The sequence below is a fragment of the Somniosus microcephalus genome, chromosome 5, assembly GCF_052327205.1.
Source record: "Somniosus microcephalus isolate GS21.2 chromosome 5, FLI_Smic_1.0, whole genome shotgun sequence".
In the NCBI taxonomy this organism is placed as follows: Eukaryota; Metazoa; Chordata; class Chondrichthyes; order Squaliformes; family Somniosidae; genus Somniosus; species Somniosus microcephalus.
This window is the reverse complement of record NC_140991.1, coordinates 241,784,506-241,802,461: the sequence shown is the minus strand read 5'-3', so window position 1 is coordinate 241,802,461 and position 17,956 is coordinate 241,784,506. Positions and strand designations below refer to the sequence as shown.

The window sequence follows — 17,956 nt, the reverse complement described above, 5'->3', positions numbered from 1 at the left end:
CTAACAATTGCACACTACAGCGCTGAATGGTCAAGCTGTTGACATTTATGATAGTCAAATAGCTAACTAACTTCTTGAGCAACATTAATCATTACTGCAATTATGTCATGATTAGCTGTTAATCTTTCATTGCCACTAACAAAATTGAATTTTCAAAAATTGCAAATGTAAAAGCATATTTCCACGATTTTCATTAAAATTGACGAGAAAAGGGTACTTTCCCAGATTTTACAAGATTAGATATTTCAAATCCTGGATTTTATTATTAATATAAAATGAAACTAGCAACTTGAGTTTTTTTTTAAATTTATTACAGAACAATCCCAGCAATAAACTTGGGCACATCATCAATAAGTCACATATCAAGAGATTTACTTTCACCTGTTTGGCTATCTCTGTCACAGTAAGTATACAACCTTCAGAATGATCTCATATTGTTCCTAAGTTAATTTGATGGTGTTGGGAGACAGTTTGATTTCCTTTCATAAATTCCACTTGTCCTTGGGATTCAAACAACAGGTTTATGTTTCTGTTGAAACATTTGACCAGAATATCAAAACCAGCTGTAAACTTGCCATATTTGCTGATGATGCAAAATAGACAGAGCAGTAGAGATGTAGGAAACCCCAAAAGATTTGCAAAATAATTTGGGTTAATTCTGTCATTAGGCAGACAAGTAAATAAAATGCAACACTGATGAATGTAAAGTACTACACAAGTCAAAATTTGTAAATTAAAAATTCTCATCCATGTTTTCAAATCCCTCCATGGCCTGGCCCCTCCCCATCTCTGTAATCTCCTCCAGCCCCAGAACCCTCTGATGGGTATGGAGTATAAAAGTAGGGAAGTTTTGATGCAACTTTACGGGGCGCTGGTGAGACCGCACCTGGAGTACTGCGCACAGCTGTGGTCTCCATATTTAAGGAAGGATATACTTGCATTGGAGGCAGTGCAGAGAAGGTTCACTAGGTTGATTCCTGGGATGAAGGGGTTGACGTATGGCGAAAGGTTGCGCAGGTTGGGCCTATACTCATTGGAGTTTAGAAGAATGAGAGGTGATCTTATTGAAACATATAAGATTCTGTGGGGGATTGATGGTGGATACTGAGAGGATGTTTCCCCTAGTGGGGGTATCTAGAACTAGGGGACATAGTTTCAGATGAAGGGGTCGCCCATTTAAGACGGCGATGAGGAGGAATTTCTTCTCTGAGGGTGGTGAATCTTTGGAATTCTCTACCCCAGAGAGCTGTGGAGGCGGAGTCAGTGAATATATTCAAGGCGGAGATTGGCACTACAAGGGAGTCAAGGGATATGGGGAGAGAGCGGGAAAGTGGTGTTGAGGCCAAGGTTGGATTAGCCATGATCTTATTGAATGGTGGAGCAGGCTCGAGGGGCCGATTGGCCTACTCCTGCTCCTGTTTCTTATGTTCTTATATCTGTGCTCCTCTAATTTTGGCCTCTTGAGCATCTCTGATTTCAGTCGCTCCATCATTGGTGACCATGCATTCAGCTGCAAAAGCCTTAAGATCTGCAATTCCCTCTCTGCCCCTCTATCCTCCTTTTAAGACACTCCTTAAAACCTACATCTTTTTGACAAAGCTTTTGGTATCTGTCCCAATATCTCCTTATGTGGCTCGGTGTCAAATTTAGTTTTATAGCGCTCCTGTGAAGCGTCTTGGTACATTTTATTACGTTAAAGGTGTAATGTAAGTGGTGGTGGTGGTAGAACTACTAGTAGTATTAGTAAAGGGTCCTGGGATCATCAGTATCTAATGTTGTGAAACTAATATAATTCTAGTATATATAAAGCAAGGGTAGTAAGGCTATAAACATTATGCCAAGACTTTACAATATACTGGTTAGACCACAGAAAAATACTTGCATTGGAAGGGTACAGAAAGATCAATAAGACAGATCTAAAGTTTAAGGGCTGTGAGGAAAGATTTGAGAGGCTTTATAGTCTACAAAGAAGTTGGACCTCATCAAAGTATGTAAAATATTAAATGCTATAGATATGGTAAATTGAGATTATTACTTGGTAAGAAGGTAGGCTCAGAACACAGATGGAAATTAGTGAAAAATTAATTTAGATTATCTAAATAGAATATCAAATATCTAGAAAACGACTTTATTCAAAAAATGCTAAATGTTTGTAATAAGCTGCCAATCAAAGTAATAAATGCAGAGGCATTGGGATTACAGGAAACTTTGTGATATCCGGGACCGAGCTGTTGCCGTCCCATCAAAACTGCCAGACAAAACATACGGAGCTTTTGAGCTCCGTATCTAGCAACAAACCCTGTTGCACAGCTTCTAAACAGTCGGCCGTAGCTTGCAAGCGTCTCTGTAGCTAAGCAACAGCTTTAGCTAGACCTTGCAGAGCCTGACTGGTGGAAAAAAAAGCAACAAAAAGAAAAAAAACTTACTGAACCGACTCCTGAATTTTGCCGGTGGATCGAGCATAAACCAAAGTTTCCTGTATTAAAAATACCACAAGAATGATGGAAGAGTTGAAAAATTAGAGAAGTGAGGTTCGATGAGCTGAATGCCATATTTGGTTTGAGATCATTAGGTGGAAATGAGTTACCTCCTGAGTAACAAAATTGAATGCAAGTAAAAACAAATGTAGCGCACTGCCTTTTTGATATAAAAGTCAATTAACAGTTTATATTGGAAACGGGAGCAAGTGATGCAGAGTCAAAAGACCTTCTGCTGGAAATGCTTTTGAGTGAAAGTTTTGCTCATTAAGGTGAAGAATATTGTTGCTAAAATGTTTCTCTCTTCACATTCTATCAGTATCAACTAGTTCCAGCGCAGACATAGAAGGGTCAATATAGTTCAGAGCTCATTCTACTGTGTATCAAAAACATGATGCACCAGTCTCATTTTGCTTATAAAACTGTGTGGCATTTCTGTTGCCCACGCCGGCCGAATCTGTCCCTAAGTGAGGCTGCTTAATTTTATGAGCTAGCATTTTTCACCTTAATTAGCAGAACCTTCATTCAAAAGCACTTCTATCCAAAGTTATTTTGGCACTGCAATATTAGTTTTGTTTTCCAGTGTGAACTGTAAATTGACTTGGCGTTATGTCGAAGAGATCAAATCATACTATGCGGTAGTAATGTCAAATATGTTAACACTCTTGTATGACATTCCTTTTTCTTCCGGCGAAGTTATGGCAGCAGAGCAAGAGCAGCTCTAAAAATTCCTGGACAAACTTATGGAGTTTTTTTCTTTGCTTCCACCTGTTCAGCAGTACTGTGAAAAGAGAACTGAAAATCTAGTTTACCAGAATATGTCGTATACTTGAAGTCAAAGTGGTGACAAAGGAAGTTCAGAATTAGACAAGGCTGTCAATCACATTACAACAATTTGCATTTAACATAGAAAAACTCCCCAAGGGATTTCAGAGAATCACAATCGGACAAATATTGATGCCAAGCCAAAGAAGCTCAGGAAGGGAGGAAAAAGAGTGGGAGAGCAATAGTGGTAGGGGATTCTATCGTAAGGGGAACAGATAGGCGTTTCTGTGGCCGTAGACGTGACTCCAGGATGGTTTGTTGCCTCCCTGGTGCCAGGGTCAAGGATGTCACTGAACGGCTGCAGGGCATTCTGAAGGGGGAGGGTGAACAGGCAGAGGTCGTGGTTCACATTGGGACCAACGATTTAGGTAGGAAGAGGGATGAGGTCCTGCAGCAAGAATTTAGGGAGCTAGGTAGCAGATTAAAGAGTAGGACCTCAAAGGTTGTAATCTCTGGATTACTCCCGGTGCCACGTGCTAGTGAGTATAGGAATAGGAGGATAGAGCAGATGAATGCGTGGCTAAAGAGTTGGTGCAGGAGGGAGGGCTTTAGTTTCCTGGATCACTGGGCCTGCTTCTGGGGAAGGTGGGACTTGTACAAGTCGGACGGGTTGCACCTGAACCAGAGCGGGACAAATATCCTTGCGGGGAGGTTTGCTAGCACTGTTCGGGGGGGTTTAAACTAAAATGGCAGGGGGTTGGGAACCTGAGCAGGGAGACAGAGGAAAGGAAAACAGGGATAAAAGCAAAAGATAGGAAGGAGAAAAACAAAAGTGGCAGTCAGAGAAATCAACGGTTTAAATCAAACGTGGCCACAGTAAATAATAATTCTAATAGGTCTAAGAGCGTTAAAAAAACAAGCCTGAAGGCTTTGTGTCTTAATGCGAGGAGCATTTGTAATAAGGTGGATGAATCGGCTGCGCAAATAGAGGTAAACGAATATGATTTGGTTGGGATTACGGAAACATGGCTCAAGGATGGCCAAGACTGGGAACTCAACATCCAGGGGTATTCGATATTCAGGAAACATAGGCAAAAAGGAAAGGGAGGTGGGGTAGCATTACTGGTTAAAGAAGGGATTAATACAGTTGTAATGAAGGATATTAGCTCTGATGATGTGGAATCTGTATGGGTAGAATTGAGAAATACTAAGGGGGAAAAAAACATTAGTGGGAGTGGTATATAGACCTCCAAACAGTAAGGCAGAGGTTGGGGATGGCGTTAAAAGGGAAATTAAAGAAGCGTGCAATAAGGGCACAGCAGTCATCATGGGTGACTTTAATCTACATATAGATTGGGCCAACCAAATTAGTAGCAATACTGTGGAGGAGGAATTCCTGGAGTGTTTACGGGATGGTTTCCTGGACCAATATGTCGAGGAACCAACCAGAGATCAGGCCATTTTAGACTGGGTATTATGTAACGAGAAAGGATTAATTAGCAATCTTGTTGTACGAGGCCCCTTGGGTCGGAGCGATCATAATATGATTGAATTCTTCATTAAGATGGAGAATGAAGTAGTTGACTCAAAGACAAGGGTCCTCAATTTAAATAAAGGAAACTACGATGGTCTGAGGAGCGAGTTGGGTAGGATTGATAGGGGAATGGCACTCAAAGGGTTGACGGTGGATAGGCAATGGCAAACATTCAAAGACCGAATGGATGAGCTACAGAATTTGTTCATCACAGTTTGGCATAAAAGTAAAACAAAAAAGGTGACTCAACCGTGGCTAACAAGGGAAATTAGGGATTGCATAAGATCCAACGAGAGGACATATAAATTGGCTAGAAAAAGCAATAATCCTGAGGATTGGGAGCAGTTTAGGAGTCAACAAAGGAGGACAAAGGGATTAATTAAGAAAGGGAAAATAGAATATGAGAGTAAGCTAGCAGGGAACATAAAAACTGACTGTAAAAGCTTTTATAGATATGTGAAGAGAAAAAGATTGGTGAAGTCAAGCGTAGGTCCCTTGCAGTCAGAATCAGGGGATTTATAATGGGAAACAAGGAAATGGCAGACCAACTAAATACATACTTTGGTTCTGTCTTCACAAAGGAGGACACAAATAACCTCCCAGAGATGCCGGGGAACATAGGGTCTAATCAGAGGGAGGAACTGAAAGAAATCAGTATTTGTAGGGAAATGGTGTTAGGAAAATTGATGGGACTGAAGGCCGATAAATCCCCAGGGCCTGATGGTCTACATCCCAGGGTACTTAAGGAAGTGGCCCTAGAGATAGTAGATGCATTGCTGGTCATCTTCCAGAACTCGATAGACTCTGGAATAGTACCCATGGATTGGAGGGTAGCTAATGTTACCCCACTATTCAAAAAAGGTGGTGGAGAAAAAGCGGGGAATTATAGACCGGTAAGCCTGACATCGGTAGTGGGGAAAATGCTAGAGTCTATTATAAAAGATGTAATAGCAGAGCACTTGGAAAGCAGTGACAGGATCAGACAAAGTCAACATGGATTTACAAAAGGTAAATCATGCTTGACTAATCTACTGGAATTTTTTGAGGATGTAACTGGGAAAATAGATAAGGGAGAACCAGTGGATGTGGTGTATTTGGACTTTCAGAAGGCTTTCGATAAGGTCCAGCATAAGAGATTAGCGTGCAAAATTAAGGCACATCAGATTGGGGGCAAGGTATTGACTTGGATAGAGAACTGGTTGGCGGACAGAAAGCAAAGAGTTGGAATAAACGGGTCGTTTTCCGAGTGGCAGGCAGTGACTAGTGGGGTACCGCAAGGATCGGTCCTAGGGCCCCAGCTGTTCACAATATATATTAATGATCTGGACGAGGGAATTGGATGTAATATCTCCAAATTTGCAGATGACACAAAGCTGGGTGGGAGGGTAAGCTGTGAGGAGGATGTCGTGAAACTCCAGTACGATTTGGACAGGTTGGGTGATTGGGCAGAAACATGGCAAATGCACTATAATGTGGATAAATGTGAGGTTATCCACTTTGGTGGCAAAAACAGGAAGGCAGATTATTATTTGAATGGCAATAGATTGGGAGAAGGGGAAGTGCCAAGAGACCTGGGTGTTATTGTGCACCAGTCGCTGAAGGTAAGCATGCAGGTGCAGCAGACGGTTAAGAAGGCAAATGGTATGTTGGCCTTCGTAGCAAGAGGGTTCGAGTACATGAACAAGGATGTCTTGCTGCAGTTGTACAGGGCCTTGGTGAGACCACACCTTGAGTATTGTGTGCAGTTTTGGTCACCTTACCTGAGGAAGGACGTTCTTGCCATGGAGGGAGTGCAGCGAAGATTCACCAGGCTGATACCTGGGATGGCAGGAATGACGTACGAGGAGAGATTGTGTCGATTGGGCTTATACTCACTGGAGTTTAGAAGATTGAGAGGGGATCTCATCGAAACCTATAAAATTCTGTCAGGTCTGGACAGACTAGATGCAGAAAGGATGTTTCTGATGGCCGGGGAGTCCAGAACCAGGGGTCATAGTCTAAGGATAAGGGGTAAGCCATTTAGGACTGAAATGAGGAGGAATTTCTTCACCCAGAGAGTGGTGAACCTGTGGAATTCTCTGCCACAGAGGGCGGTGGAGGCCAGTTCATTAAATATATTCAAGAAAGAGTTGGATATATTTCTTGAGGCTAAAGGGATCAAGGGATATGGGGAGAAGGCAGGGACAGGGTACTGAATTTGGATGATCAGCCATGATCTCATTGAATGGCGGAGCAGGCTCGAAGGGCCGAATGGCCTACTCCTGCTCCTATCTTCTATGTTTCTATATTGGGAGGGGTGACGAAAAGCTTGGTCAAAGAGGTGGGATTTAAGGAGAGTCTTAAAGGAGGAGAGGGAGGTTGAGAGCTTTAGGGAGGGAATTTCAAAGCTTATGGCCAAGATGGCTGAAGGTACCAGCGTCAATGGTTGGGTGAAGGGAGTAGGGGATGGACAAGAGGGTTGTAGTACTGGATAACTTTACAGAGATAGTAAGTGGTGAGGCCATGGAGGGATTAAAACATGAGGATGAGAATTTTAAGTCTGAGGCATTGGCAGACCAGGAGTCCATGTTGGTTAGTAAGCATAGGGGTGATGGGTGAGCAGAACTTGGTGCGGGATAGAATGTGGGCAGCAAAGCTTTGGATGAGCTGAAGTTTGTGGAGGGTGGGAGGGCAACATTGGAATAATTATGTCTGGAGGTAACAAAAGCATGGATGAGTTTCAGCAACTGATGGGCTGAAATGGACAATGTTACAGAGGTGGAAGTAGGCAGTCTTTGTGATGGGGACAATATGGTGTCGAAGCTCAACTCTAGGTCGCATAGGACACTGAGGTTGCAAGCGGTCGGTTTCAGCCTGAGACAGTGGCTGGAGTGGAAAATGGAATCTGTGACGAGGGTACAGATACAGGTAGTGGAAGTCAAAGACAATAGCTTCAGTCTTGATGATGTGAGGACCTGGAACTCGCTGCCGATGAAAGTGGTGGAAGCGGAGACACTCAATATTTTCAAGGGGTGACTGCATAGGCATTTGAGAGAAATAAACTTGCAGGACTACAGGGATAGAGCGGGGGAATGGGACTGACTGGATTGCTCTGCGGAGAGCCGGTGCGGACTCGATGGGCCAAATGGCCTCCTTCTGTGCCATTATGCCTCTATGACTGTTCTTCCCAGTGTTTAATTGGAGGAAATTATTGCTCATCCAGGACTGGATGTCTGATGAACAGTGAGGCAATGAAGAGAGAGAGAGTAAGACCATGTGGAAACTGACTCCAATTCCTCGATTTTTAACCCCCCCCCCCCTGCACAAACAGATAAGAAAGGGTCGGGTGAGGGGTTAAAATCTTGAAAAGAAAAATCTCACTGTGTTCCGGCCCATTGTAATATTAACGGTAGCGATTCAGACCAAAGACTAAGCTCCCACTAAAAGCCGATAGGGACCTACTTAAGATACAAAAGTCATCGGCGTCGCAACGTAATATTGCCAGGGGAATCTCACTGTTACCCAGCAGCAGCAACAACAGCAACTTGCACTTATATAGGGCGTTTAATGTAGTGAAACATCCCAAGGCGCTTCACGGGAGCATTATCATCAATTTCACACCGAGACACATGAGATATTAGGGCAGAGGACCAAAAACTTGGTCAAAGAAGTAGGTCTTAAAGGAGGAGAGAGGCGGAGAGGTTTAGGGAGGGAATTCCAGAGTTTAGGGCCCAGGCAGCAGAAGGCACGGCCGCCAATTTGGAGTGATTAAAATAGGGGATGCACAAGAGACCAGAAGTAGAGGAGTGCAGAGATCTCTTGTAGCGCAGGAGGAGGTTACAGAGATGGGGAGGAGCGAGGCCATGGAGGGATTTGAAAACAAGGATGACAATTTTAAAATTGAGGCGTTGCAGGACCGGGAGCCAATGTAGGTCAGCAAGCACAGGGGTGATGGGTGAACGGTACTTGGTGTGAGTTAGGATACGAGCAGCAGACCTTTTTGGATGAGCTCAAGTTTATGGACGGTGAAAGATGGGCGGCCAGCAAGAAGAGTGTTGGAATAGTCAAGTCTAGAGGTAACCAAGGTATGGATGAGGATTTCAACATCAAATGAGCTGAGGCAGGGCATCTGCGCAGGCAATGTTACGGAGGTGGAAGTAGGCAGTCTTCGTGATGGCAGAACCATGGCGGGAGGAACCAACTGGCCAGAAGAAGCCACGGTAAGTTTAAAAAAATGTTGTTCTCTGTGAACTCCTTGTAGGCCAGAATGAGCTCTCTTTCCCACCCCTCCCAAAATATGTAACTGCAATTGCTGTGGAACCCCTCCCTCCACTGACTGCTGAGGGCTCTCTCCATGGCTAGAGATGCTCTAACTACAATTGGATAGTTGTATAGGTAAGAGTGGAACCAAGCAAGGGCAATCCGACTGAGCTGGACAAGGTATGAGAGACCTATTTATGGAGGATGGTGTGGTCGATCATATCAAAGGTTGAGAAAGACGAGGAGGGATAGTGCATCATGGTCATGGACTATGTCATTTGTGGCTTTGGTTCAAGCCGTTTAAGTGCTATGGCAGGGGTGGAAACCTGTTTGGATGATTCAAACATGGAGTTACAGGAAAGATGAGCACAGATTTGGGAAGCAACAACTTGTTCAAGGTCTTTGGAAAGGAAAAGGAGTATTGGAGCAGCTGCATTAGTTTCCAAGGACAGAAGGATCAAGGGTTGTTTTTTAACTAGGCTGCTGATGGCTGGTTTTGAAAGGGAGGGGACAATACCCAAGGCCAGGAAGGGAAGCTGGGTGGCTATCAGTTTAGTGAGAAATTAGGGTTCAACGTCATTAAGCCATCTCCAAGCAACCTGTCTCGAGGAATTCAGTCACTTCAGAACAGAGCCAAACTGGGAGAGTTGTGCATGAAGGACTTCCTGACTAAACTAATGTAAACAATTGATAGAAACAATTGATATTAATCATCTGGTTATCACTTGGGAGAACTCTGCATTACCTATACAAAGGTGATGAGCCTGCCTTTGAGGTGCCATTTTTGTATGAGCCAGAGAATGCGTATTTGATGTACATACAGAAAGATTGAGACAACAAGCGGTAATATAAGGGTAGATTTTTATTTAATAGCATTTGACCCTAAAAGACCAACTGGGCAGAGCACAAAAGAAAATCAGGCAGGACGATCGCAGGCCCATACAGAGTCCACCCAATTTTACTGCCTATTAATTTAAATGGGTAGGCTCTGTTGCAGGCGTGGTATACTCCCTACCCAATTTCCCACTATATACATCTTGCCCAGTCAATCCTTCATGCACAAGCACTATTGGAGGAAAATCTGGTCTTTTATGATTTGAAACAAGACCCATCTCAACTTGTCATAATGCAGTTGTGAATTAATTAACAAAAAGAACTGGTAAATAATCATGCATGTTCAGTTTCAGTCTTACTTAGAAAACCACCAATTTTTACAAGAACTCCCGTTGTTCATGTCACTACGCTGTACTCACAAGGGGACAAAATGGATCTGGAATATCTTTATATACCAGATTTTCCATATGTGGTACAGTATATGGGAAATATATTTTACAAAATTGAGGGGAAGGGAGCATATTAGAAAGAAATGGGAAACTAACAATGAGAAAGAAATGGAAGGATTTTAAGTACAAAAAAGAAAGTTGAACCAAATTGATGTTTGTGTAATTTGTGTAAAGTGACTGGTGCCATTGCCTGGGACAGGTGCTCCTTTGGTAACTGACCTCTGCCCACAATAATTGATTTCCTGCTTATAATTGCCTTTCTGTATAGCTAACCTATAGCCTCTTGTATGTATAATAGTACAGCACTCCCTAAACTTTGCAATTTGCCATATACCACCTGAAATGATCATAGTTTCATTGGCCTTCCCTCTCAGTGAGTGTGCATCGGGGAATGTTACTAGGGGGAAGGGCAATTCCCGCATTTCTTGCATTGTGAAAATCATCTATTCTTCAAAGCGAGAATAGAACGTTTCCATAATAGTAGAGTATGCTAGAATCACCACTGCCTGCACAACATTTGGTAATGCATTCTCCTATTGAGTGTCAGAGACAGGGATCAGTTGTTCAGGTGTCAATTCATTCAGCTGTGTTTCTTTCATCGAAGTAATTTTGATAAAGGGGTCCGATTAATTTGCAGTCCCTCATCTACTCCACAACTTCAGTGTTTTTTTTAACAGTTGTGCTATCATTCCTAGAGATTTAAACAAGTGTATGTTTATAGAGTTTTGTGATGTATGCAAATATTTGCTACAGCATCATGGGACTAGTAAGGAATCGATTTTTTTTGCAGGGAGCTGCTGGACACTTTGCTGTTTCATGTATATTACTGCAGTTAGTAGGGTAGATTTTATGGTTTAACAATACTGATGCAGAGCTTTGTGTGTGACAGGAGCACATCAGATGACCTTCATGATTTTCTATTGGTTTTAATGAACAGAAAGTCGTACAGACAGCAAATCAGGCGTGCTGATCGTTGCACTTCAATTCCCAATATATATTCTCATTGCAGTATGCTCTATGTTGAGGGTTAAATTATAACATTTACCTCATAGCTGTTTATAGGGGTATAAACCTCTGGAATAACAAGCAGCAGTTGTGTTGTGCAGTGTTACCAGGTGTGCATCCCTGAGAAAGTACTGAACAATATCACTCTAGCCAACCTCTCCTTGATGCAAAACTGCTGGCTGCACAGAAAATTAAACTGGATATTACCAGGTGTAACTACATTACACAGTGGTCACTAGCATCTGGGGTGTACTACACATCTAGATGCACATTTTTATGTCCTCCAGGTGAGTGACTTGTATACTTTGTGCTGATTATAGGCTTTTTGACTGCGAACATAAACCGTGAAAATGGGTTTTTATGTTAATTATAAGATTCACCCATAAGCCCTGGATAAACCTGTTTCACAAATAAACCGTTGTTGAGTGCTTGACTATGATTTAGATAGATTGTTGGTTTCTTATTTATGCTGGCAGAAGGAGGTAGATAACGTGATGTGAAAGTACTTTAGTGGAATTAGCATGATGCTGACATGAATATAAGCAAACAAGGAAAGGTCCTCCGTGGATTTCCTAAACAAATCAAGAAAACTTTAATTATTAATCTTGTAACAGCTACAATAGGATGCATATAAAAAATCACTGCATCAAGGGGCACAAGTTAAAGGTTTGACTCTCCCAGTAATATGTGAGATTCATTCTTCAAACACCCCATAAATTTTAAAAGGAATCACATAATAGACAACAGCATCATAGCAAGAGGTTGCTATACAATGTAGTCCAGTAAACTGTACACTGGGGTCAGTAAATTCTGCATGACTTGATATACGTAGTTGAATTCCGTACCTATAAAGCATCGATTTTTGTTTTTGCTCTGTAATCTCTTTCAGCCCAACAAGGAAGGAAGCAGTGTTCTGGGGAATGAAGTGGGGCAAGTGGAGCATGTTTCAGTGGGAGAGCATTTGGGGAACAGTGATCATAATATAATCAAGTTTAGAATAGTTATGTACAAGGACAAGGAACATTCGAGCATAAAAATACTTAACTGGAGGAGAGCTAACTTCAGTGAGTTGAAAAGGGTTCTGGCCCAGGTGGATTGGAATCAAACATTGGCAGGCAGAACAGTAATTGAACAATGGAAGGCCTTCAAAGAGGAGATGGTTAAGATACAGAGTAGACACATTCCCATGAGGGGGAAAGGAAGGGCATCCAAAGCTAGAGCTCACTGGATGACTAAAGATGTAGAGGTTAAAATGAAACAGAAAAAGGAGGCTTATGACAAATGTAAGGTTCATAATACAGTAGGGAACCAAGCTGAATATGGAAGTACGGACGAGATCTAAAAAAGGGAATAAGAGGGGCAAAGAGAGAGTATGATTATAGATTAGTGTCGAACATAAAAAAAAAAAAAAGTCTTTTATAAATGCATAAATAGTAAAAGGGTAGTCAAAGGAAGGTGGGTCCAATTAAGGACTAAAAAGGAGATATTCTTGTGGAGGCAGAGGGCATTGCTGAGGTACTAAATGAAAACTTTGCATCTGTCTTCACTAGTGAAGAGGATGCTGCCAATGTAGCAGTAAAGGAGGAGGCAGTAGCGATATTGGATTGGACAAAAATAGATAAAGATGGTACTTAAAAGGTTGGCAGTACTAAAAGTAGTAAAGTCACCCGGTCCTGATGGGATGCATCCTAGGTTACTAAGGGAAGTAAGGATGAAAATGGCAGAGGCTCTAGCCACAATCTTCCAATCTTCCTTGGATATGGAGGTGGTGCCCGAGGACTGGAGGATTGTAACTGTTACATCCCTGTTCAAAAAATGATGGCGATAAACCCGGCAACTACAGGCCAGTCAGCCGAACATCGCTGGTGGGGAAACTTTTACGGCTGGATTTTCATTCAGAAGTCGGGAAGGAGGTGGGACTATAACTTTCGGGTTGTAGCCCGCCTCCATCGAGATGCAGTCAATCCATGCGATTTTCACTTGATTGACCTTGTTGAGCCCGCCCAGCTGGCTCAGCAGGCCAATTAAGGGCCACCCGGCAACCGATGACGTCACAGACTGAAATTTCATCTGTCAGGACGTGTTGACGGATGAAATATCAGTGTTTCACAGCTGTTTGAAGCTGTCAAACACTGACAGTCTTACTTCTAACCTGAGTCCTTCTACGCAGACTCAGTTAGAAATCTTGCCAGCACTGAAAGCTGCAGGCTGTCACTTTTGACAGCTCGCGGCCATTCTGCTTTCTGTGCCGGCTGAATGATGGACTCCCGAAACTTAGAGGAAGGAAGGTAACTACAGGTAATTTAAACTTCTTTACACACTTTAGAAGCACCAAACACACTTACCTTTGCACTCATGCACCCATCACTCACCTGAACACCGACATCTCGACCCCTCCAAGTCCAAGTCCTTCAACCCGACGGCCCGACTCCTCTAACCTGGTGTGGTTTGGAGCTGTCGGGAATCCCACACGACAATCTTTAAAATAGGGATTAGGCTAAAAACTGCCTGTTAACTACCTGTTAACAGGCAGTTAATTGGCACTAATCCCTTCCCGCCTCGGGTCGGCGGGTCCCAGTGCGGGGCGGGTACCCGCCTCCTTTGAAACTTACATGGAGGCGGGTTTTGGGCGGGATGGTGTCGGGACCCCCGAATTTGGGATTTTAGCCCCCCGCACGCCTAAAAGCCCGCCTCACGGCACACTGAAAATCAACCCCTTAGATACACTAATCCAGGACATAATTAATTGGCACTTGGGCTAATAAATGAAAGTCAGCACGAAGGCAAATAGTGTTTGACTGACTTGCAGAGAAGGTGGATAAGGGTAGTGCTGTTAATGTATATATGGACTTTCAAAATGCATTTGACAAAGTACCAAGGCCAGCATTTATTGCCCATCCCTAATTACCCTTGAGAAGGTGGTGGTGAGTCACCATTTCAGAGGGTAGTTAAGAGTCAACCACATTGCATTGGGTCTGGAGTCACATATAGTCCAGACCGGGTAATGATGGCAGATTACCTTCCCTGAAGGACATTAGTGAACCAGACGACAATCTGTTAGTTTCATGGTTACCATTACTGATGCTAGCTTTTATTAAATTAACTGAATTTAAATTCCCCAGCTACTATGGTGGGATTTGAACTCGGGTCTCCAGATGATTAATCCAGGCCTCTGGATTACTAGTCCAGTAATATAACCGCTATGGTGGAAGCTGTCATTGACAGTGCTATCAAGTGGTACTTACTCACCAATAACCTGCTCGCTGATGCCCAGTTTGGGTTCTGCCAAGACCACTCAGCTCCCAACCTCATTACAGCCTTGGTCCAAACATGGACAAAAGAGCTGAATTCCAGAGGTGAGGTGAGAGTGACTGCCCTTGACATCAAGGCAGCATTTGACTGAGTTGTCATCAAGGAGCCCTAGCAAAACTGAAGTCAATGGGAATCGGGGGGCGGGGGGGAAACTCTCCACTGGCTGGAGTCATACCTAGCACAATGGAAGATGGTTGTGGTGATTGAAGGTCAATCATCACAGCCCCAGGACGTCGCTGCAGGAGTTCCTCAGGGCAGTGTCCTAGGCCCAACCATCTTCAGCTGCTTCATCAATGACCTTCCCTCCAGCATAAGGTCAGAAATGGGGATGTTCGCTGATGACTGCACAGTGTTCAGTGCCATTCACAACTCTTCAGATAATGAAGCAGTCCATGCCTGCATGCAACAAGACCTGGGCGACGTTCAGGCTTGGGTTGATAAAGAAAGACATGCATTTATATAGCACCTTTCATGACCACCGGACGTCTCAAGGCACTTTACAGCCAATGAAGTACTTTTTGAAGTGTAGTCACTGTTGAAATGTGGCAGCCAATTTGTGCACAAACAGCAATTTGATAATGACCAGATAATCTGTTTTTGTTATGTTGATTGAGGGATAAATATTGGCCAGGACACAGGGGATAACTCCCCTGCTCTTCTTCGAAATAGCGCCATGGGATCTTTTACGTCCACCTGAGAGTGCAGACGAGGCCTCGGGTTTAACGTCTCATCCGAAAATGGCAAGCAACATTCGCGCCACAGAAGTACCAGACAATGACTATCTCCAACAAGTGAGAGTCTAACCACCGCCCCTTGACATTCAATGGCATTACCATCGCCAAATCCCCCACCATCAACATCCCAGGGGTCACCATTGACCAGAAACTTAACTGGACCAGCCACATAAATACTGTGACAACAAGAGCAGGTCAGAGGCTAGGCATTCGGCAGCAAATGTCTCACCTCCTGACTCCCCAAAGCCTTTCCACCATCTACAAGGCACAAGTAAGGAGTGTGATGGAATACTCTCCACTTGCCTGGATGAGTGCAGCTCCAACAACACACAAGAAGCTCGACACCATCCAGGACAAAGCAGCCTGCTAGATTGGCACCCCATCTACCACCTTAAACATTCACTCCCTCCATCACCGGCAGACCGTGGCTGCAGTGTGTACCATCGACAAGATGCACTGCAGCAACTCGCCAAGACTTCTTCGGAAACACCTCCCAAACCCGCGACCTCTTCCACCTAGAAGGACAAGGGCAACAGATGCATGGGAACACCACCACCTCCAAGTCACACACCATCCTGACTTAGAAGTATATCGCCAATCCTTCATCGTCGCTGAGTCAAAATCCTGGAGCTCCCTAACTAACAGCACTGTGGGAGTACCTTCACCACATGGGCTGCAGCAGTTCAAGAAGGCGGCTCACCACCTTCTTCTCGAGGGCAATTGGGGATGGGCAATAAATGCTGGCTTTGCCAATGACACCCAGATCCCATAACTGAATTTTAAAAAATGCTACCTTACCCTGTAAATATACAATGATGTTCCCCATGGGTTGGTATTTGGACCACTGCTCTTTTTGATATATATTAATGACCTGGACTTGGGTATACAGGGCTTAATTTCAATGTGTTGCAATGACATAAAACTCAGAAATGTAGTAAACACCGAAGAGGATAGTAACAGACTTCAGGAGGACATGGACAGACTTCGGACCCTGAACTTGCCCGGGTTACAGGGGCCGCGCTCTGTACATGCATCGCAGGAAGCCAGTCGATCACAGCGCAGGCGCATTAAAGACGGTGATCTGAAAAGTTGGGGATGTTAAAAGGCGGCGAGGTGGACAGGCATCCTCGCGCGCGCACTGTTTGCTTAACAAAAGAGTTGGGGCAGTGGCCACATCTTAAGGGAGTGGGTGATGTGTTGATTATGTCATCCTCTGAGAAGCGCTGCAGGCAGAAGCTGTATAGAATCATAGAAATTTACAGTATAGAAGGAGGCCATTTGGCCCATTGTGTCTGTGCCAGCTGAGCCTGATCCCACTTTCCAGCTCTTGGTCCGTAGCCTTGTAGATTACACACTTCAAGCACTGTAGAGAAGCCGAGCTCAGCCGGTTCCAATCGTGACTCTCCTCCTTTGGTGCCATAGTTCTGAGGGACGTGTTACAGAAACTCCGCGGTCACCGCAGAGCGAGCCAGATCAGTGCAGCCGGCCACCACTATGGGGCTGGACGAAGCTTTCAAATTGGTGGGAGATATCGGTAGATAAACCACCTGTACCTCATCTTATAAAACCTATTATAGGTGAGTGAGTCACTGAGTTTTACCCGCAACAGGTGAGTAAGAAAGTACTTTGTTGCTGTCAGATGGCAGTGACCTGTTTTAGGAGAGGCAGTGAGAAACGAGTTTGTGCGAATTTTGAGTTGTTCGTGAATCTGCTTTTTAAAATAAAATGATCCTACTGCAGTTGGGTTTGTAAGATTAGGCTTTCAATCATTAGATGAGGCAAGGAAGAAATGAGCAGAAAGAAGCGATTGACAAAGTCTAACTTACTTTTATTAGCTACTTTTTACTAAATCCAATATTGCACCGGGGGTGGATATATGGTTTTAGTCTTGTTGCTGATGAAAGTTAATAAAAACCTTAACATAACAAGTGAGGAAAATTGGAGCTTACTTTTGAAAATCCGAATTCTGGCGTCGGGTTTACATTTTTAGAAATGTTGAGGCACCTCATTTTCTACAGGCCAACCCAGTTAGCACATCTGTCTGCTGTAGAATTCAAAATGCCTGGCGGCAACAAAATTGTCCTTGTGGCAGAACCACTGAATGACTCTGGCTAACTGTACATAATTCTCTTTAACGATGTTCTAACACCAGCCTAAGCCTGTACCATTGTGTTAGGCATTACTGTGTTTTGTATATAGAGTTTGCATGTACGGGGCGTGGCCCCTTTAAGAGCGCAGGCAAACGCGATGACGTCACGTCGTAAACCACGTGACTGCCCAGGCAGTCCTCGTGGCATCTCCATTGAGTAAAGACCTGTTTCATTGTTCTCCTGTGTCGATCTCAATTATTCGTCGGAATTCGTCAATTCCTACATCCTCATGTATTGGGTGGTAGTGAGTGTGGCCAGCTGCAGATACGGCCATCAATGGTGGAGCGATTATAATCGGGAATAGGCAAGAGGCTCGAATTGGAGGAGCGTAGAGATCTCGGAGGGTTGTAGGGCTGGAGGAGGAGGTTTTGTTCCAGAAAGAATAACTGTCAAAAGCAGAGCGAAGCCGGCCTGCGCGTGATGTGACAGTCGGGCCACCGATCCACCTACTCCTCAT

At 43.9% G+C, this 17,956-nt stretch overlaps 1 protein-coding gene across 5 annotated transcripts in view; it reads left to right on the top strand.

Annotated features, from left to right (window-relative positions):
• The window catches only part of ankhb (ANKH inorganic pyrophosphate transport regulator b), a 309,801-nt gene that overhangs the window by 187,606 nt on the left and 104,239 nt on the right, over positions 1-17,956 (top strand). For all 5 annotated transcript variants that reach the window (XM_085988765.1, XM_085988769.1, XM_085988764.1 and 2 more), the window contains one exon: positions 317-403. In XM_085988765.1, coding sequence (XP_085844891.1) covers positions 317-403 — 87 coding nt within the window. The remainder of the gene's footprint in view (positions 1-316; positions 404-17,956) is intronic.